General features: G+C 42.5%; 1 protein-coding gene across 6 annotated transcripts in view; it reads right to left on the bottom strand.

Annotated features, from left to right (window-relative positions):
* TTC7A (tetratricopeptide repeat domain 7A) overlaps window positions 1–23,033 on the bottom strand; it is a 170,030-nt gene that overhangs the window by 108,868 nt on the left and 38,129 nt on the right. For 5 of the 6 annotated variants that reach the window (XM_058019555.1, XM_058019557.1, XM_058019558.1 and 2 more), the window contains 3 exons: window positions 17,948–18,085; window positions 16,794–16,877; window positions 5,968–6,072 (listed from right to left, as the gene is read on the bottom strand). In XM_058019555.1, coding sequence (XP_057875538.1) covers window positions 5,968–6,072; window positions 16,794–16,877; window positions 17,948–18,085 — 327 coding nt within the window. The remainder of the gene's footprint in view (window positions 1–5,967; window positions 6,073–16,793; window positions 16,878–17,947; window positions 18,086–23,033) is intronic. The other variant, XM_058019556.1, reaches the window with a different exon arrangement.

The following is a 23,033-nucleotide window of genomic DNA, read 5'->3' as shown; positions in this document are numbered from 1 at the left end:
CAGCCCTGCTGTGGGAGCCATCTGCCCCTCTTCTCCCATTCTCCTACTCTTCAGTCATTCTGGGCAAGTGTGAAAAGCCAAACCTTTCACTCACATCACCCACTGTGATGTTTCAACTCTCCAGTGCATCAGTCTTGCAGATGGCCTAGTTAACAGCGAATCTGGCAAGTACTACCTGAAACAGGAACAACCCCCTTGGGACACATTTGGGGTAACCAACTAAACTGCAAGGACCACCAGACTGCAGTCTGGATAAAAGCTCCCTCTCCATGCACCCAATGAGGGACCAGTAGTGAGCCTGAGCTGTGATCTGCCACTAAAGCTGTGTCTGGGGGGTCCTTACAGATATGGGGTGCCTTCAGTCTGCACTGTGGAGATGAGAAAGGGAGGAGGGAAGGCCTACCATGTTATTCTCTTAGAAGCAACAAAAAATGAAGTCTCAAAGCCCTCCCTCCAATCTGGTCCTTACTGTTCTAACATTTTTCTACATACTTTGCACTGAAAAGCAAGTGGAGAGCAAGGCAGCATTCCAGGCTGCAGGGAGAAGCTCTCTGCCTCCAAAACTTGCATGCAAGAAAGACAACATGGGGGAAAAACAGCCTAAGAAGAACTTTCTGCATTTTAAACTCCAGCTATATAAAGTGTCAGGAGGCACCTGGAACCATTAGCTAAGCAACCCCTCTATCACACCAGAAAGCAAACACCTGGCACCTGGAGAGAGACAGGCTGCCAAACTGTGAACTGACACCAACGAGATGGTAATGCTCTGGGGCTGGTTGGGCTTTTTTTCCCCTTTCACTTCCTCCTTCATATTTGAAAGAAAAAGAACAGTTGCTAGCTGTGCTACCCCGAGGGATGTTTCCCCTGGTACCGAGAGCGGCTGTTCCAGCCACCACTGTTATTTGGCCACAGGTTTTGGTGTGTGCTCGAGCCAAGCCCGGAGGCATACTGACAAGGGAGTGGAGAACAGCAGGTGCTGTCCCCTGGCCTAATGCCACCCAGCTGGTGTCCAACTGCCACCCAGATTGTTTTTAGAAAAGCTCAAGCCCTACCCCACTGAATCAACAGCTTGCAGGACTAAGTAGAAATTGCACTTCTCACCAGCATACATTTAGAGTAACTAAGGACAAACAAATCAGTGACGTACAGCAGGATGAAAACAGCATTTTAATGTGCCAAAAAAGAGGAGCACACTAAGGAGGAGGTAGGGAATGCATCAAATGACACTGGACTTAGGACAGCAGACAAGGTTAATGAAGCAGGTGAATTTGGACACCCATGACACTGAACAATACCCAAGCACTTAAAAGATCAAAATCCTACAGAATGGGTATGTATACAAAATTACACATGATGTTAACTAGTTAAATTGACCTCTTAGCATTTTAATTACACTGGGTTGTAGCTATAGAGACTAATTCAAAGAGAAGAATATAAATAGAGTGAAATGAGAAAGATAAGAAGAAAAATGCATAGGAAGAAAGTGGTCCATAAGGCATAGTCTAATGAAAAGGTTTTGTCCCACAGCTGTTTACAGCACACAAAGCCAATCATGTTATGTATGTCAGAAAAAAAATCCTGTGCTTTCTATTGCTGGTCTAGTCAGCATTTGCTCTCTGCGTCACCATTGTTAAGCCCACCAATTTAGTCTGTGTAAACTCAGCCCCCAGCCCTTAGGAATACTCAGGCCTTTCCTCCACTGTAGCTAAAGTGGTTTGTTCACAAAGGCAATGTATTGAAGACAAAATTATTGGTCATTTTTAATGTCTAAAACCCACGGGATTGCCCCAGAATAGCAGTGGTGATGTAAACAAGAATGTCTTCTAAAAGACAGAAGAAATACCTAGCAGCTCCTTGCCCTTCCCTGCTTTCTCAGCAGCCTCTCACTCTGGTGATGCTGATCCTCTCAGATGTCTGTCAGCAGGCAGAGTAACTCCGTAATGGGACTAGATTTCATCTTTTAATATTATTCATACTGCACTATGACCTAAGCATTTCCAGGTGACTCCAGGGCTCCTAAGTGACTGGGTACCAGCACATGCATAGCATTTATTATCTACAGTGGCAGGGTCAACAACAGACAGAAGGGGAGAGAAGCACCCTCTGATGAAGTGCCCTGTGAAAGTAATGAATGGTAAGCTGTCACCTCAGGAGTATGCAGCTCTAAATCTGCATCCTGCCAACACCCCTGACACACAAACACCATGACATCCCGACCTCATGGCATGTCCCACTCAGTTTTTATAACTCCATGCACAGCCTGCCCTGGCCCAACACCACCACTTCTCCCTTTCCCTGACTGATGGCATGATCTCTGCCTTCCCAGCAAAGTGCTGCAGTAGAGCACTTGGCTGTGCATACTAGTTCAAAGAAACAAGGGAAATATGAGATACAGCACCATCCTGTGCAGCTTTTGCCATGGAACAAAGTCCTTTGAAAAAGCTTCTATTAGCTGATAATATAGGCATCATTTGATGCTACACAAGCTTAGCACACCACCACTATTGCTATTATATCAACTGTGGAGCAATTAAAATGATAGACATGGCCTCATGTCTTCCTGATTCTTGTCACAGTAGAGTTCTAGAAGAGTCAAGCCTATCCTAGGACTACAGTCCATTTCGCTCTATGTGTGTTTACAATATATTCAACATGCCTCCATTGATATCAACTGAGTAAAAGGCAAAAGAAAGCATCAGGGTAATCCTGAACACCTCAAACATGGCTCCCAAAAATGGAGAAATTCAGTATTTAATGCTTGTCTGTAGGAAGAAGTTCCATTTTTAGTATTTTCACAATACCTGCCATAACAGCATCCTGGAGAACCTAGATTAGTAGTGAAATTAACAGAACTGTACTATTAAAATATTAAAAACAACAACTCATACTGCAACTCAAAGTCATTGCCAAAATAGGCAAGTGAGCATTCAGCTGAGACCATGCCAGGGAAGGCTGAGTGAAAGAGGAAATTGCAGCAAGCCTTTTAGTGAGCAGAACTTTGAATTTATAGTGGAGCAAGGCAAAGCAACCTCAGGATGGACATGTTCCAGTGCAAGCTACCTCAACTCTTCTACGGAAATTTAAAACAATACTCTGACCTACAATAGTAAAAGACTTCACAGTGCATTCTGGAAAGTTAAAAGACAGCTGGCTAAACACAAATGGGCTTTGTGTTTGCTTGATAGAATCATCCATGTGCAAGTCCAGCCAACTGCTGTGCTGAAACCCCAGCAAGCTGGAAGGTTTAGCAGCATGTTACCTCAAAAGTAATTCTGAGCCTACTACAAAAGCATTTAAAACACCTGTGTAATAGTTCAGATACAATACAGAGGTTCCAACTTTGCTGGACAGGTTTCACTGCATCCTGACCATACAAATGTGGTTTACATATGTACATTCATTTTGAAGCTTTTCTGGTCCTCCAAGTCTACTGGCTCAAGCTTTAGAATTAATGAAGTATTGATTTATTGTTTACAGTGGATTTTTTTTATTACCTCTAATTCTGAAAAAGGGAGCCAAAACAGTGCTTATGCCACTCAGTTGTTTACTGCAGGCCCAATCCTAGAAGCTAGCAGTTGATGGGGTAGATCATCTGATGTAAGCCAGCAGGGTACCCCTAACATGCCAGCAGAGTACTGCCAACTTGCATCAGTTAATGATCTAGTCATACTGCCACAACAGAAGCTGGGGAAGGCTCAGCTCTTTTCTGCATCAGGCTCTGCTACATATTGATTTGCATGGCACTGTATGAATGCATCCACGTTTTCACTTTGATTTGTTCTGCACTGAGAGATTATTTCATAGATGTGATCAGAGCATCCTCAATGTTGTAAATCATTATAGTATATTTCAATTAATTTTCTGTTTTCCTTGCTCTTAAAGTGTGCTGAGACACCATGTACAAAGCCAGCAAAATGACTTAAGTGATCACTAGATTAATCATGAAAGAAACTGTTCTGTGCTTCTCATGACATTCTGTAATTATCCATCTGCATAAATGTTGTATTTTGGGCTGTTTTTTTATTGCTAGTAGCTGAAAGAAGACTAAAGTACTGCTTGCCCATGGGCTATAAACAAACTGGCTACAGTACTGCACCACACAGTAGACAGATGCAGGATATAAATTAGCTGCTTCATTTGGATAAATGGTGATCTGATTTCACCCTTTTCCTGCCTAGCCAGAAATCAAGTACACAGATATATTTCATAATTGAAAAATTAATAATAATTTATATATTTTGAAAAGGAAGATGTATTTGAATATTTGTAACTGCTAATATTTGTCCATTAGACTGTTCCTGTCCCATGTCTATCTTCCTTTCTATTTATACTGGCATTGATCAGCTTGTTAACTTCCAGTTTAAATTATTCAATTCTGATTTGATTGCCATGTAATTTAAATGCAAATAATTACTGTAAGGATGACATTTAGAAAAACAGCTCTGCTAAGCAGGAAGGTCTTTATTAGGCACAGGAGTCTGGCAGTAATATCAAAAGCACCCCTTTGACTAAGAGATGTGGGAACCTATCATTTCAGTTCTTTTAAAAGATGATCTGATTTCCCTCAGACTCCCCTTAATTAAAACCCTTCTGTACCATCATCAAGTTTGCTATGAGGGTAAAGCATAGGCCACTGACTGAAAAGAATGGGAGAGGGAATATTTTTAATTTGGTTTTAGATCATAAGGCTGTGCTCTAGATAACTGCATTAAAATTGCCCTCTTGTGAAATCATGATTTTATTTCATAATACCCCCAGTTCTGAGCCAGGGTCTGTTTGAATAACACTGAAAAGCATTTCACACAATAAAAAGGCAATACATAGAAGAAAAAAAACCTCTTGCTTTGAAATAATCAAAACCAGCTCATTTTCCCCTTCTTTACTTTATTTTAAAAAATAACATTCACTGTGAATCTTTTTATATATCACTGAATGACTTTCAGCCTTCAAAATTTAGAGACTGAGCTGCAGATAGAAGAGAGTTAAATTGCTCCAAATGTAGAGCAGAAGTAGGTTGGGTAGTTCAGCAAGGATTCCCTTAAGGTCCTCAGACTTGAAGATTTTTCCTAGAAAAAGATGCTGCCCAGCTTTTGCTGACTCACATATAAGCTTAACCACGATAGTTTGAACAGTGTAGTTCATTCAAGAACATACACAACCAGACACCCTCCCTGACAGTGGTGTAAACTGATACACCTCAAGTTTAGCTGAACAGCAGCTTTCATCAGACAGGGATGTAGAAGGTGGGCAGGTGGGGTAAGGGAACAAAACAAAAGCAAATTGGAATAGAAGCAAATTGGCTTCTACAACTTTTCTCAAAGATCTGTGCAGATTATTCTGGCATTTTCTTTCATGTTTTCTTGCATCTTGTTTTACTTCTGTTCAGCAACTGTAATCCTTCACTGACTGCAGGGACACCTCGTGGTGAGGACAGGTGAGAACAGCAGGCTGCCATTCAGTTAATTAAACCAAGTAGAGAAAGAGTGACAGATGTTTCTGTTCCTTTGGATAATCAGAATTTCACGGGCACACAACTTCCACTCCCACTCCGCTTCTGGGGCGTACATTAACACATCCAGAACACAAAACATTGACACAGCAACTTCAAGAACAAAGGACTGAGTTGTCCAGCAGACCCGAACTATCCAACAGTCCACTTATAACTATTAACTTGTGTCCTGCAGGGGCTACAAGAGTGGCTGAATCGATGCGACATTCAGTTGAAGCAGCAGTCCTCAGAATGGCTGTTATGACTTTCCCCCCTCCTCCTTTCTTCAATGTGCCAGCAAAATACATTTAAATGACTCACTACAAAATTTCTTGCAGGGATTTTCATTTTTTATAAAGGGCACACATGTGTGTATGATTTTAGCAGGGATTCCCTTTCTCCCCATTGCAACTAGACTGTGGCACTGTCACTGCAGCACCTAATCCGTTACATAATAGGAATTGCATCAGCTTGCTTACCCAGTGCAGTGACCCAATGCAGACCTTGGCAGCCAGCAGAGGCACGGTGGGATCTGTAGGTCGCAGTTTAGCACACTCTCTGAGCACTGACACGGCATATGCCGACTGGGGGAGTGGGAGAGAGGAGGAGGAAATAAAAAAGGCTGATTAGACAATGCTGTTGAGAGTCCATGCAGAACATTGCAGTGACATGTACAAAGAAATGCTGTGGAGAAAAGAATCCCATGTCAGCAACAAGTCAGCAACTTTATTGCCACCTCCACACGCAGCCGTGCGTACACACACGCACACAAACACACTCTTCCCACGCTCAGAGGAAACACGCCTAACAGGCAGCCCTGTCTGCGCACTTCACAAGACACAGTTTTCTTAGCTATCAATGCACTGGTTATTTTAACTCTGCCCTCCCAATACACAAGAATTCTGCTGTAGCTTTCCTTGCATATAATCATCTTCCAGTAAGCCAGAAGAGATCAAAAAGAGCTTATCCTCCGTACATTCATATTTTAGGCCGACTTCACTCAAGAGAGGTTTGTTCAGCTAAAGCAATCTGCTCAATAGGTTGTTTTGTGTCTTCTCCAGTTCCAGAACATACAAGAAAGCAACTGGACCCCACCATACAAAGGGTGGATGCAGATCAATACACTGTTCACTGGGTGGCCCAAGCACATGTTAGAAAGAAAGCCCATAAAGCTCTTGCTGTTTTTCTGGTGTTAGGTTACCATTAATGAGGATGTTTTCCAAGATTAACACTTGCACAGCCCTTTGGATCTGATGTGCTCTGCAAACATTGTGTTTTATAGCATACATTCATGGCTGCCACATTTCAGATGCTTTAAAGGGGAGTGAAGAAAGCTCTGGTCTGAGGCAGTGATGAGAAGGCCACTGCAGACAGTAAGAAGGTGACAGCAGTTGCCCTACCAGAGACTCCAAGCCCATTTCACCCAAACCACAGTTTAAACCTTCCCCACTACTGACCCTAATCCAAATTTTCTCACACTTAAGCTCAAGGGGTATCTTGGAATTTCTCCTTGCATGCCTGTTTCCTCCCAAAGTCTTCCACACAGTCCCAAGACACAATGTTCCTGCTCAGAAGAATGTTAAATAACCATGGCCTTTCAATATTACAGAAGAGTGGCAACAGAAGCTTGCAAAGCCCAACAATCTGCTATTCCTATCAGGTCCTGGGTGTCTCCTCCTGACTCCCAGGGGCTCTCCCTACCAGAACTCTGATCTACATATACTCTAGGGACTGCTGCAATCCCGTGCAGCAACACCACAGCTTCACATTCCCACTGTCCATCAGCACTTTCCCCCTTGCCACCACATCAAAGTGGGCTGCACCTGCCAGCTTCTTCCTCCACAGATTGAAGGTCCACTTCTTGCTACTGAATTAAAAAGCTTGATTAGGAATTTGCTTGGAAGGGAACCTGGAAAAATGGAAAACCAGATGTACACCAGCCATGCCCACCTTAAAGCAAAGTGGGGTTTCATAACCAATGCAGCAGGGCGCAAATCCTCCTGCTTGAAAAGCTTGGGTACCAACCTTGTGGTCTGAACAAGAGCAGCAGCACACCCTGTATTCTTCAGGTTGCTCACACTTGTGTAGAGCATCAGGCAGGATCAGTAAAAGTGAGGAAGCACTTTGCTAATTTAAAATTCAAAATGCACACTTTGCCTAAAGCCAGAAGGAAGCTTGTCTCAGACCAAGGATGGAAATCAATAAACTTTGTCCTAGAGTTTGAACCATTACTTCATCCCTCTGAGAAACAAAGATGTGTAATTCAACCCTGAGGTACAGGAACACACACACTGCTGTGCTCTGTTGCCATGAGGTGACTAGCATCCCTCAGAATGAACCTCCCTGACACCTGTTTGTTCAGAACAAGTGGTGTCCCAGGTTTTAGTGGCATCTTATTCCCCTCTCACACAAAATGCACTGAAAGCAGCTGGTATTCCCCGCAGCATGATGGATGTGCTGGAAATCCAAGCATAATCCCATAAGGCACCTAGACCAGATGATATCTTCTTGCCCTCCTACCTGTATTCCAGATCCACAGGTGTATCCAGAAAATACATAAATGTGACAGCAGGACAATATGCACTGTGACAGCCAGTATATCTGCAGCAGAACCCCACCAACCCTTGTCATCTCACCATGCAAAAGTGAACTGCAAAGGCCAGATATGTAAAAGGCCATACACTGTCCAGAGCCAACGCTTGCAAAAACAGACACAAGCTCAACCCAGAGGTCATTTCTCAGCTCCCCTCCAGCACTGCAGCTGCAGGGAAAGCAGGAGGCACCTGGGAGCTGGTGGCTGCTCTCCTGTGATCAGCACAATCAGCACTAGCACAAGCCAAAGCAGTGACAGGCCTGTCCTAATTTGGGCCACAGCTCCAGGACCTACACCAGAAGAGAAGTGACACAAGCCATTCCTTGCCAGTTCCTCTTGAACTCTGCTCCCTCTCTGTCTGCAGGACAAGCCAACACCACAGCCTCCAACACCTCACATCACAGAGCCCTGCCATGTCTGTCCTGCCCCAGGCCTGCTCAGGAGGCCACTGCAAAGCAGTGACTACAGAGTGCTGCACAGGAGAAGGTCCCACCTTGTGCCTACACACAAACACCTCAGGTGTCGAGTCACTTCATTACATATGCACTTGAGAGCTTCTGAACAGGGATTTACAGAGCAAGAGGCACAGCTTCTGCACTGCTCCTAAAACATTTACAAAGTTATGTCATTTTAAAGAAGTTTATAAAATTTGCAGCTAAACATATGGAGCAGAAGTGGTTTTGGAAACAGGGTGACATGAAGCCTTTCTCCCCAGCTGCATTTTAAAAATTCAAGAGATATTATATAATTTCACCTTGAAAAATTTACTCAGCAGATATTTTATACAGATGATGAAAACATGAGTCAAGGAATGACAGGAGAAATAATATCCCACTCCCACAGTGACCTTACTTAGAGGAGACTGGCATGACATGTAATATCAAGGTTTCTTAAAGATACTAATTACAGACATTAATAGCCAGGGAAAAAATATCAAGCATTCATTATTGAATATCATTGGTTTGTAAAAATATTTAATATGAAACAGTGTTTGTGCAACATTGAAATAATCTGGTAATTAAAATGTACATATTCTTCCACTTAGTGTGGGTGGACCAGGCAGCCAAGTGCATTGTTTGTGAGATTCACTGCAAGGCAATAATAATTTGATTTATTGGTGAGGCATGTTTTGAGAAGAGCAGAAATTGAATTCCAAGTGAGCACATGCTTCCCACTCATGATTCTGAGCTTCACAGGGGCTCACATAATGATTCAAGCCAGGATTTATGGTGTTTCTATTTAGCTTGCTAATTGCTGACTTATAATGACTGCACTAGAATCAGTTCCCTAGGACTTCAGAAAGCTAGGTCTCATTTGGCCTCTCATCTAGAGCAAGGAATCACAAGGAAGCTATTGGGGTAGGATGGAGAGGACACATCCTCCTGCATAATTATAGTAGCCATGGTTTTGAATTTTGTAAGTGAATAAAATGTAAAGAAAAAATAACTATCCAAACACAGAACACAACTCCCACTCCCTATTTACTAATTCAATAATGAAGCATGGAGGCATACTCCTCAAACATGTTTGCACATTGGCAGAAGGGAACCAAGAGCATCCTACAGTTAATCTGCTTTCTTCCTTTTCCAAATGGCTCAAGTGAATTTGCCATCAGTTATGGTAAACCCATAGATGCTGCCCAAATGGTTTTTCTGGATTACTCCAACACAATTCCCATTCTTTCCCCTCCTTTGCTCTCTCACCATACCAAAGCAATCAGAGAAGGAAATAAAAGAGCCATTTTATATTTAGAAGATAAAGAAAACACAGACATAAGTTAAAGGAAGATTAATTTCCAGACAGTAAATAATGTCTGACAGACTTGTGACGTGCCATGAACAGTTGCTCTTCTCTTGCACAGGTTCCATAAACCTCCCTAGTTTTTTGCTTCTTTGCTACTTTTCAGCCAGAAGGAAAAATGTTCCTCAAGATGGTGTGTTGGTAGACAGCCTCCTTCCCAATTTACCTGGCAGTTTAGTATACAAATGAATTTCTACAACTAGTGCTGCTGTATTTCTTGCATCATCCTGTCTAAAAACTGCACTATTTCAAAGGGATTGTGGGGAACTGGAGGAAATATTTCATCCCAATGCAAGAGTTATTATTCCCTGTGTCCTGGGATTCACAGCCATTTAGATATAAATGACCTTGAACTGACACAGAAAGATGAGAGAATGAGCAAGCAATTAAGAACTCTGCAACCTGTAGTTTTGCTGTTAGCTTTCACTGAATTTAGAGATTTCTGTGAATCTCAGCATGAACATTATTCCCCTAAGACATTTACTTCTCTTAACACAGGAACTGATTCCAACCCTTTTCTTTTGCTTTGTGTTTATCAAATTAGAGCACTGGAGTTAAGCAGCTTCAAATACTCCCTCTTAAAAGCACCTCTTACATTCTAAGATCTATAAGCACACATTTGTACTTGCTAATGTGACAAACACCTCACTTCACACTTTCTGTCAAGAAAAGAGAGTTAAGCCTGAAGGCAATTATAGAGCCCACCTAGGTATTCTGCTCAACAGCCAGGCATCTTAGGAAATTTCCATTTTTGTACTATCTACAGCACACAGACAAACTCCCTTCTAATCTTTCCTTTGCACCAAAAGAAACCAAACTATTGAATATCCCCAAGATAGCTGACCTTTGTAACAGGATCTTTAACCAATGAATGTTCAATATTTTAACTTTCATTCCCCAGCAATGCTATTTAAGGAGCCATCCGAGGCCTCTGCTGCTCCCAAGGTTCCTGCCTGCAATACAAAGAGAAATGTACTTTTTTTTTTTTTAATGTTAGTTGCCTAGCAACCAGCCTAAGCTTTTGCAAGGATACCAACAGAAGGAAGAGCCTAAATCATAAAATTTGTCTGCTGTTGCTGCAGAATTATGTATTAAATATATTTTTAACTTTCCTTCTAACCTTCTGGAAAGCTGTGTGGCAATACAGGCATGGCTGAGTCAAACTTGAAGCTCCTTGAAGCACTTAGAGACATCTGCTTTTGCTGCACTGCTTAAATAAGGTGAAGGATTCCTTTTTTTGGGTGCAGCACAGATAGGAGCATCTCAGGCATTAGCTTGTCATTATTTGGCTATGACCAGTGTGTATCAGCAACTTGCTAAGGGCTCCAAAATCAGAGTTCACGTCTGTGTAATACTGGTTTCAAAACCTTAAAAATGCTGCCAGCACAAGCTTTGGGCAGGACTGCAGTATCTCCAATTGCTGAGCAGCCACAGGGAGGACAGTGACACTGCAAGACTGGCTCTAGGAAGAGTTGGAGTCCCTCAGAAACACAGCTGAATGACAGATGCCAAAAAAGATTCAATTACTTTGTATAACACCAGACACCTCCTGAAGCATTACATGATTAGGAAAACCATTCAGGTAGACATGCATGATTTTTTTTTTCCCTGTTGCCTTAAAGAAGAACAAACATAATGGCTAAAAGCAGAAAGGAGCATTTTGTGTAGCTGAAAGCAGCTTTAGCTGCCTCATTTTGCAAGGTATCATGCTTGGAGCATCCCCTACTGCCAGGTCTACCTACCTACAGGGCAGTGCTGACCATTGCTCCTGTGCTGCCCTCAGTATGGGCTTGAGGGGGCTGGGGAGGGTCAGCAACAATGCAGCAGTCTCTGAGGTCACACAATTGCTGTCTTCAAGGCAAGCACTGAGCTGGCCATGTTCTGCAGGGCTGGAGAGCTGTGTGGCAGGCACCAGAGGAAACATAACCCCCATGAGCAACCCATGGAGTCCTTGCCTCCAGGTACTTGCCTCCAGCTCCCCGGAGCTCTCACAGAGGCTTTTCTCCACAGACCCCTCTGTTGCTCCCAAGCTCTTCCTTTACTCACTCTTGAGGTACCTCAGCCTCTCAGTGAGCACACAGCTGAGGGGTGAGCGCAATTATCCTCTCCTAGCAGATACTCCAGCCTTCCATCAGCTGGCCTAAGGCTATATTACTGCTCACTCCTCCTCTCCAGAAACACACATCCTAAAGTTCTTCATTCACCAACCAAGTTGTGTTGTGGGGTTTTTTCAGGCAGAGACATTGAACATGACTGTGAAAATGTTCCCATGCATTGCATACACTAACAACAATAAACATCTACTGTACCTTAAAGATTAAGACTCATGAGAGTTGAACGGCTCAACTAGGGCACCCAGCACTTTTAGACTACACAGACTCAGTTGTGTTCACAGAATAATTTCACTGCTATCCTTGAAGAATCCCTCCCTCATTACCATTAGGAAAATGGCAAGTTGGTATCACTAAACACAAATCTTGCTCCTTGTATGGTAGGCAGAAGACAGGCATCAATGCTGCAACATGCTGTCCAAGGCATGTATTTTAACACTCACAATGCAGATCTAGGAGACTTTCTTAAGTACCATAAACTTAAGCTAGAGCCTACTCACTATGCACTTCTCTATCCCAGGGAGCTCCAGCAACACTTTGGGACACCCAGGCTCTGCCCTGTGTGAGGGTAGTAGGTGTGGAAAGGGACCTGAAAATGGAGCATGTAACTGATCCAACTGGTCCAAGGCCAAGGAAATGCTTGTGAGTGCACAAGGACCCTATTACACATCCCTTGTGCTTGTAATACATCATCTAGACACTATGACAATTCTGCCTCCAAGTTCAGAAATGCCAGTAGAGCTATCCTAGTCTGCAGGAGGGCTGTGTGCTGGTAACCTCCAGAGAAAACTGTTGAGATGGAAAGCAGCAGCAGAGAACAAATCTACCCCAAGCAGCTCCCTATCTTCTCTGCTGTGAACGCTACCAAGTCTTTTCCACTCTGTAAAAACAAGTTTGGTCCTTCCTTCCCCCATGTTGCTCAATACTGGTCACTTTTTCAAAATCTTGAGACGAGCAGATGCAACTGTCTGCACTGGTTTGATTCTGGCAGCAGGACAGTGGCTTGTCTCAGTGCCTGAGGACCCTGCCAGATGGCACCCAGCTATTACACCACTTGCCCCTCAGCCTCCCGCCTGGCCACACACGGCAGCCGAGGCAGGGAGCTGCAATGCCCACTCAGCCTCCAGCTGATACTGCCACACAGCTGAGGTTATTACCAGCAGAAGGAACTCAAAGCATCTGTGAAGAATTCAGCATTCAGCACCACAGGAACAGGGCTACTGCATTAGAATGATTTAAACATCTTTGGCCTATTCAGAACTGCACTTGGTGACATAGGACATCTCCCACCACGTCCTTGCCATTGTCTATGTTTTCCCAGTGCTTCCTTTCCTTTCCCATCTAAATTTGTCTACAAAAGTATTTCAAATGTAATGGTGGATTTTTGTCATTTAGATGTACATGCCCCTCTTGTTCAGTGAATAGAGCTCAATATAAAAGGCATTCCTAAAAATGGGTTAAAAAACAACCAGAGCACACCATCTCTCTTAGGGTGCAAGTTTCTGAGAAACACAGGAAAGTGAAATTGCTGCCACTCCATTATTTCCACCACTTAAGTGGATAAAAGACAGACAGAAAGGTTATGCTTCTCTGAGTTTTTTAATTTACCGTTTTACAAAGCCCCAAGGCCTGTAGGAACTCACTGAAGCAATGTGCCTATTTTTGTTAAGACACATGCTTTTCAGAATAATGTGTAAACTCAAGCCTACGTGTGGTAATGAGCCAAGGTGGCTGGCCTGACATTCAGACTGATCACTTGTGAAAAATGACAATCACCATTTGGCAATTTCTCGTCTGGCAGAAGAAGAAACTACACTCAAATTTGACTTAATTGACATAGTCTGAATATACAAATGAAACATATCTCTAGTTAAATTCAGTATAGAATAGAGGGTGAGATAGGATTTTATGGCACTTTTAAGAAGGTCAGAATTGAAAAGCCTAAAAACATGTTTAAAAAAAAGAGAAACCAAAGTTTCCAGTATTTACAGGTTGATAAAACTGTTCCTGTCATGCCTAGGATTTATGAGTGCAATTTGCTGTACTGCAGAACAAGTAATGCTGCAGGATGTGAGGTTTCATTACCAAGAAATGAGATCATGAATTGGCTGTGACTGAGACAGGTGAAAATAGATCTTCACCTATAAAAGCTCAAGTGTACTCTGCATTTTGCAGTCTAGACTGACCATACTGTTTTCTCATCAGCTCTTTCTGCTACACTGGAGCACTTGCTTGTAAATGAACTCTGTCCTGCTATCAAGCTGCAAAGCAATATAAAATGTATGCCACATCTCCCATTAGCAAGATGACGCATTGCAGAGTATATGACAGGAATCCTCAGGGAATACTTTGGGATTAGAAGTGAAACACTGCACAGATGGGATTGTTGGGTAAGGGAATTCCCTCTGACCCATATAGGGCTCAGAACATTTAGCACTTTTACATCAATAAGCAAGACCAGGACATTTTACCTTGTAAATATTTAAAGTACAGGCAAAAAGACATGATGTACTTGAAAATCTGAAAAGATAGGACAGCTACAGAGATAAAAACATAAAGAGCAACACAAATATCTAAGTGACAAATATTTTTTAACAGGTAGGGAAGGTGAAGAGATATACAAACACAGAATGGACAAGAATGGAACTGCCATTCAAGTTGTTAGAAGCTAAAGATCAGGTCCCACTTCTCCTAACCTATGCTAACCTAAGACTGAAGCACAATTATTCTCTGCATACACTCACTCAAACATCAGCAGTTAAAGATCTTCATTTGCTCTCCAGCAGATTACAAGAGCTATAGCATTGTCTGCTGTTGAGAACCAGGTCACACAACCTGTAAAGCCTACAGAACTCCCAGATAAATCCCATGTTCATGGTAAGATTCTGAGCCTTTCTGTCATGGCCTGCGTATCATCGCTGTCCTCAGTATCAAGGGTGCAGGTAGCTGCAGGATTTGCACAGACACAGAGGGCAGGACTGTCCTAACTCCAGCTGAATTCCAAGGTGAGCTGGACAGGACATGTAAGCCCCCACTTGACATAGGTCAGTGCAAGGTATTAGCACCATGGCACCAAGCTCATTGTTAAAGTATTCCACCAGTACATTCAGGTTTCCTTACACATGACTGAGTCTAGCCATGGTTTTTAAGCTTGGAATTGGATTTTGAAATGCTTGTACTAAACTTCCATAGCAATCTCTGAGGCTCCTTCTGACTCAAGATCTCTGTTCAGCTCCCTGCTGATCTAATATGCATTGCCAAAGCTTTGGTATCTCATAAATCAGCCAGATCTGTTATATTTAAAAGGAGACAATGATGGAGTCCCAGAACAGAATCAGAGTTTGCAAGGTCCCACAGAAGACACCCCCAGTGCCTCACAGAGGGGTCACTACAGCTTTGCCTATGGTGTTCCACAGCTCCCCAGTCATTTGGGCTCCACACAATCTCACGGGGGACTCTTTTTCCAGTGTTCTGCTATCCTTATTTTTTTGCCTCTTAATAAGAAACATGAACTTGTGTTGTTGCAATTAGATGCCATCACATCTTGTCCTAACCACCACAGACAAGATTAATCCCGCCTTTTAAAAGCTCTTGCAGACTTCTCTCAGACTTTTTTTCCTCCCCTTTAAGGTGCAAAAATCATTTCAGTCTTTTCATAGTACAGCTTACTATACCCTTAGTCACATCTGATGCTCTTTATTAGACTTTCTCTCCTTCTTCTACCATTTTTTGGAAATAGAATGCTTAACAACAGACAGTCTTCCAAGATAAGACTTTACCTATGCTCACAAAAGTGAAGGTATTCCTTCAGACCACTTCCAAGCTTTGCAGCCACTTACACATCACAAGACAATTTCTTTGCAAAGGCATAGGTTCATCTCTTATTTCCATGCCAAGGCCACTGTTTCCAGCTCAGCCCATAGCCATGCAAGACCAGTAGTAGCTGGAATTTGGCAAGTGAGTGCTAGTTGGTGGTCACCACTCAGGTCCACATGGATTCCTGTACACTCCATGGGCACAGAATAGAGGACCATATTAGGTGGTCCACTTTTGCACAACATCAATTTGCTCATACCTCCCAAACATGTAGGTGGAGACTCCAGAATGAACTGGCTACATTTTGTACCATCTACATTTCCTACAGGAAGTCCACTCTTTTAAGACTAATAAAGAACAGCTCCTCTTACCTTTGCCTACTTCTCACAACCACATTTCAGCCATCTCAGTGGTTTACTGTGACTTTCAAAAATACCACACTAATTTTAAAAAAACACTTATGCTGAAACACATGGCCATGCCAACATTCACATTTTCTTTTTCTAGACCACATTTTACACCAAGCACTTCAAAAATATTAAACCTTACAAGTCTCTATGAAAAAACATTTAAATTTCCTTTAACAGATGGAGAAACCACAGCTGAAGTCAAGTGCCCAGAGACACAGAGAGAACTGATGGCAGTTTTAGACATCAGTCCTTTCTTATACTAAGCCCATTTATGTTGAACATGCAGACAATGGACAGCTGTATAATGCTTTTCAACCCACAGCTATGCACAAAATCCATTTTTCTCCTCGGTAATGAGAAAAAAACACTACACAGAAAGAACAGTACTCAATACCAAGTGCACACCCCTCATCACAAAGTGCAATCAGAGACTAAAAGGAGAGCACTTGTCCTTTCACAGACCTGCCTGCTGGCACCTACTCCCACACATGACACTACACATTCAAACAAGTAATCCAGATCCACTCTTCCAGAGGAAAATGTGCCCTTTCTGAGCCCTTTGGTTTGAACCTTACCTTTCCACAAGCTACCATGGACAGGGCAAGCTGGTACCAGAGGTGAAATTCATCAAATGCAAACTTCATGGCTCTCTCCAAGCACTGAGAAAGAAATTATGAAAGGAATATCAGACTTTATTTATTTTCTTCCTTACACCTTTTGTCAAGACTGCTGCTTGGGTCAGGAAAAAATCTGTTGTGGCCCTGGAGACCCAGGTGATTTTTTTTTTTAATGACACCGTTTTGTTCCAGATTGCAAGGCAAGACGTATTCTATTCCCATCTGTATGGCAGTTGTCTCGTGTCAAGTGGGCAGTTTGCCTTATCTCTCTCTCTGAGTGACCACAATCACTCCTCCCTGGGGAGGGGACATCTGCTGATAACAGACTATTGAAGTCACTGCATGTCTGATAAGAACTACAGCACCCCATTGTGACATGCTCCGCCCAGAGGGAGGAGCCAAGCTCTGCTACCCAGATATAATCCGGAGGTTCTGGAACACCAGCACGGCTTCTCCACTGGATTCCCCAAAGGAACAGCAGCTGCCTCTTCTTCCACTGGATCTTTGGAGAAAGAACACATCCTTTTCTACATGACCCCCTGCTCCAACAGAGCCACAGCTGACACTCAGGAGGACTGCAGCCACAATTGCAATTGGACTGCTACCAGCACCCTGACCCACAGGGTGTCAGGTTGGGTTCTGACTCTGTCAGGGCTGTTCTAGTGTGCCTCATTGTTTATTTCATCCTTTTATTTTCTTCCCTATTAAAGAACTGTTATTTCCTGCTCCCATATTTTTTGCCTGAGAGCCCCTTAACTTAAAATTTATAGCAATTCAGAGGGGTGGGGAGGGTTTACATTCTCCATTTCAGGGGAGGTTCCTGCCTTCCTTAGCAGCCTCCTGTCTTTCCAAACCAAGACACATTTACACTTCTCAGCTAATGGGACTTACTAGTGTACACCATTGCTTCAAAAGGCAGCCACTTTTTTCAAGTGCCTACACATAAACTATGTTAATGTCTCCAACAATTCTGTGTGCCTTTCTAGCCTGTGCAGCCACAGCTCTGCAGCTGTTTCTGCTGACAGCACGCTCCATTTTCACCTTCCCTGACAAGCCACCATGAATAGGGGCTTTGCCAGCGTGTTTGGAGGGGCAGAGGCCGAGGGAGGTACCTCAGACAGCATCACATACTGCCCTCTTCTGCCCAGTGTGATGCTGAGGAGGTCGTAGACTGCAGAGGCGTCCCGGAGGCTGACGGCTCGGTCATCCTGCTGCTCTGGGGCGCGGCTGATCACTGCGTCCCGGTTCGCCTGCGCACACACAAGAGAGCCATCAGAAACCAGGAGAGAACAACAAAACTGACTCCTCCATAGGAAGCTACACCCACCACTCATTGCATTTTGTTTAAAATCATCTCAAGATTTTTTTTTAAAAAGTTTATCCCACCGTAACGAAGGTGCTTCCACAGAGCTGTTTTCTACCCACATGAAGGAAACTCAAGAAGATAGGTGTACCTACAGGAAGGAACTGCTACACATATCTCATCTGGATTTGTGTCACAGAATTAGAGCATTATGAAACAGACCTACCAGATCCCATTTCCTCAATAATTAGAAATTCAAGGCCATCCTTAAACCATCTTCCTTATTTTCTCATTAATTAGAAATTCAAGGCCATCCTTAAACCATCTTCCTTATTATTTCAATTGCCTGCAACTGTGACAACTGCTTCCAAGTTTCATAATTTATCTTCCGTGTCTACACTAGATTTCTTCACAATAGCACCCATTTTTGTTGTTCTTTTTTGCTACTGACCTTTTATTGTCTAATTTGAGCAGGTTGCCTAAGTAATCAGATTTGCCTGTCATCAACTTAAAGCAATTAAAGGTTTGGGCAATGCAATAACAAATTGGTTTTTTCAAATACATAAAACATGTCTTAATTTTGCTAATCTATCAGTACATTGCTGGGCCTAGATTGGGAAGAAACATTACTTTTGACAGAAACAATCAGTTCAGCAGTTTCTGAGTACATCCCAAAATACCACATGCCACAGACTCAGATTTACCTCCGAATCCCAGCCCTTTGTGCTTTTCTGAGCACAAAAAGGGAGATTACAATTCTAGAGTAAAGGGAAAATTCCTTCTGGTTTCCAAACACAGAGGGCCTCACCGAGACTACCCAGCCTCTGGGAGAGGCAGTGCTGGACGCCACTGAGCCTGAGCACCATCTGATAGCACAGACATACTGCCCTGGGCTTCTCAGCTAAAAGGGGTGCAACATCAGACACTCAAGTCTAGACATCTAAAACAGCAGAAAAATCAAGAAAACTGCCAGCAAATTCACCTTGAGCAAAGGCAAACAAAATGTTCCCTCCTTGAAACAGGAAGGTTATGAGATTTATTTTACAATACAACTATAATCTTACACCTATTTCTTTCTAATTGTGGTGAGATTATTTTTTTCTGTAAAAAGGTTAAACATGGGAATTAAGCATAATAAAAATTTCCAGAAAATGCAGCCCTTAAAGCCCACGCATACTTCATTGCGATTAAGCTGCAGCTGTTTCATCATGATTTTATCTGTGTAATGCCCCAGTTCCAAGCACTCTTCATCACAACCTCCAGCCGAGACTGCAAACAAAATTACTGACAACTAACACAATCTCAACCAAGAGCTAAATGGTGACTGCAGCTAAAGGCAAGCTGACAGATCAGACCCAGTCCAGTGTTTGCACAAATAAACTTACAGCAACTCCTGCAGCCACAAAGGCATTTTTCTTTTTCATGCTACTGCAAAAGATGCAATTCGTGATTAAAAAAATAGTTCAGAAAAACGGAATGCATGACAGAATGAAAAATACTTTAAAAATTCTGCCAAGAATATAGAGGCATAGCTTGTCTATCTTTATTAGCAGAATTAAAAAAAAAATTAAAAAATAAATACATGCTTAAGCTCTGTTTGGATTTAACATAAAACTGCTACTTTAAAATGAAAAAAAAAAGGAGTTAAGTAAAGCCATATACTGTATGGTCCTTATGGCCAAGCGAATCCTCCCACATATATACAATAGCATTAACAGCTTTTTCTGCACCAGTTACATTGTTATGACAATCGTTTGTAGCAAACAGCTACTGAGACAGCACCCCCAAGTTCTCTAATCTCATCAACAACCTCCCCTTACAGTCAGCTACAGCCTGATGCTGTTTTGAGTATCCATCAAGTACCAAGCTATGATTTTTAAGTGGATGCATTAGCACAGACACAAAATTAATCAAAACTTATGACTGTCCATCACGTTTTGCCACAGATACTGGTACTAGAATGAAGAACACACCCCAGTCCTGCAAAAGCAGGAATACAGGGCATACTGCATAGATGCAACATTCTAAAATTGCAGTATTATGTATTGTATATATCATACTTTACCCAAGCAGACAGCAGTTAAATGCAACATATGCATAGGCATGATGAATATTCTTTCCAAGAAGGTCATAAACCTGCTGATTTTGTTCAAGGTTTTAAATCTAAAAGCTATAGAAGGTCTTTGCAATCTATCACTCTCTATGCTTCCATAAAAGCATAAAAGTTGCCACTAGCAAATTCATTGTTACTTCTATCTCAACAATTTCTTTAATACCGAATCTATTCCCAATTGCTAATTCCAGCTGCTCTAAAGAAATAAATCAAGAGCCCACATTATAGTAGAGACATAAAAACCCCACAAACCCCAAAACCAAAAGGCACAAACCTCATAAAAAAACTGACTGAACAGTAGCAAGAATTATGGATTGTGTCTAACACAATAAGGTAAATCACTGTTCTAAGTAAGGCTCAAGGTACTACTGCAGTATCCATACAGAGCTCAGAGAAGGGAATATGAATCACTATTTCCTGAAACCCACTCAGGAAACTGGCACGTCTCTGTGGCCTGGCCTGCCTCTCATAGAAGGCAGGCTGCTGTCCCTCAGATCATCATCAACCTTTTTATTTTCTTTGCCTTTGTTTAGTTTTTGTAAGTATTAATCTGTCAGTGAGAAATCCTGACAGTCACTGGCAAATACAGGGGCAAAACAGTTGCAGAGTTACTGCAATAAAGAATACCCCCATTCTGTGGGATGGGGAATTTTACCTATTGAAATGTACACAGAGAGACACTTCATTTTGCATTGAGAATGCAAAAAATTCTAAGCTATTAACACCAACATTTTTTCAGCACTCGTGTTTCTGTTGTTTCAGACCACTAATTTTCCTGAACACAATTGGAAAAAAGGTTATTTGTACAACACTGGTGTCAAGCAGTGTATTCATAACATAAGCAGCAATTTCAATTTGTCCTACTGCATTATTTCCTCCCTCTCCACTATTAGCAGCAGTAAAACATAGCTACAAATACATTTTCAACATCCCCACCGTGACTATTCCCTTTAAGCTGTTCCCACTGTCACACACACATAATTCACAGCATACAAGCAGGATGGAGAGAGAGGAAAAGTCACACCTAGAGAAGCTCTGTTCAAGGCTGTTTTGTGGGATGGGGAAGGACACCAGTGCTACCAACACAAGTTGCACCACTGGGAATTAGCATAACTTGCATTATAAAGGCAAAAATACACAGTAAATGTTCCTTTTTTTGAAGTATTCCAAGGTAATTGAGCAACCCGGAGATGCATCACACTTGGAAATTTTGGGACGCATAAGGCACAATTAGCTGTGCATGTAGGGGGCTCAGACATGACACCAGTCCTATCTGGGGAGATTGGACATATTTTGCAGTTAGCCCAGACCTAGGACCTTCAGAATCTTCAGCCCCTCTTTCCACAGCCCAGTGGCACAGCCCGTCTGCAGGCCACACGCCCCCAAGGGGCTCCAGCCCAGGCTGGCAGCCCTGAGCTAACCCAGCATTCAGGCCCTGTGGTGTCTCTGAACCTGACAGGGCACAGAGCCTGGGGTCAGCAGGGCTTTTCGCTCTTTTGGCTCCAAACACAGCAATGCCACCAAAGGGGACTTTGAGACCTGTGCTGGCTCTGCCTTTCCGAGCAGCCGCTGTGCTGAGCTGCACACAGCTTGGGCCTTCCTACCCACACACACAGGACACTCACCTGCAAACCAGATAAACCCCCCCATCCACAGAGGATTTGCTGTACATCAGTGATATTTATTTATGGCTTGTTTATTTCAGGAAGGAAGGAAAAGAGCCACAGCAAATCCAAACAGCCATTACTTCAGCGGTTATTACGCACACAGTTACACTGCAGAAAATTAAATTTACCACGGTACAAAGATGTGTTTCTTAATAAAACGTCAAGTAATCATATGAATTACAATAGAGTATATTCCATGTAGCAGCCCCTTCTCACAGCAATTAGCTATGAAGTATCCTTTAATTGCTCACTTTGAAACGTGGCTTCCCCTGCTTTTTCCAAAGAAGAAAAAGAAAGCAATTAAAATCTTTAATGAGTGCCTGCTGCCTGCCCCCTAATTCATGGGCATTCGAATGTTCAACTTGTGTCTTTTCATAATAGACATAATTGCCAGATCCACTGCAACCCATCTATACAGAACAGCAGCATGTTTTACACAGTGTACTGTAATAATGTAATTGGTGTGATTCAATACTACCATTAAGAGAGAAAAACAAATGCCGTGTGTGTAAGATTGACAACAGCCCTTTGAAATCAAGCAATTGATGCCTTTTCTGCTAAGAGCTGGGGAATATTTAGCCTATATCCTTTGGGTCTCCTTTCTGGCTGTTTTGCCTGTACTGCCAATAAAATAAATTAATTCTTCACAATGGCAAGAACCTGTTCAATGCAAGAGGCTACAGACTTTTTGCCTAAGTTACTGATCATCTCTACACAGCACAGTTTCCCTCACTAACATATGCAAAGAAAATATTAAGGGTTGACTGCACAGCTGCTGTGAAAATGGCATGTGGGTAGAACAGGGAGGACAAACCATGCCCCAGGAACTCACAAAACTCCTCTCAGATATAGTACAATTCATTCCACTTCAGACCAGAAGCACAGCAAATGAAAACTTATCCCCTTGTGAACCACATGGCATCTGTCTCATTTCTGGTAAGCAACAGACCAGAAGTTTCTGGGGTCCAATTCAGATGTCAATTCATCAAAACAGCCCCTTATAATTGCCTATTAAATATGACCACATAGATATATTTTACATGTTTCAGGTGCATTCTAACACCTTGTACTGTAGCAGAACTAATTCTGGAAACATCACTGAAAGTAAGACAGAC

Source organism: Melospiza georgiana, chromosome 3 (genome assembly GCF_028018845.1).
Source record: "Melospiza georgiana isolate bMelGeo1 chromosome 3, bMelGeo1.pri, whole genome shotgun sequence".
NCBI classification, from domain to species: Eukaryota; Metazoa; Chordata; class Aves; order Passeriformes; family Passerellidae; genus Melospiza; species Melospiza georgiana.
Note: the sequence above shows the minus strand (reverse complement) of the source record. Positions and strands in the feature narration are given on the sequence as shown.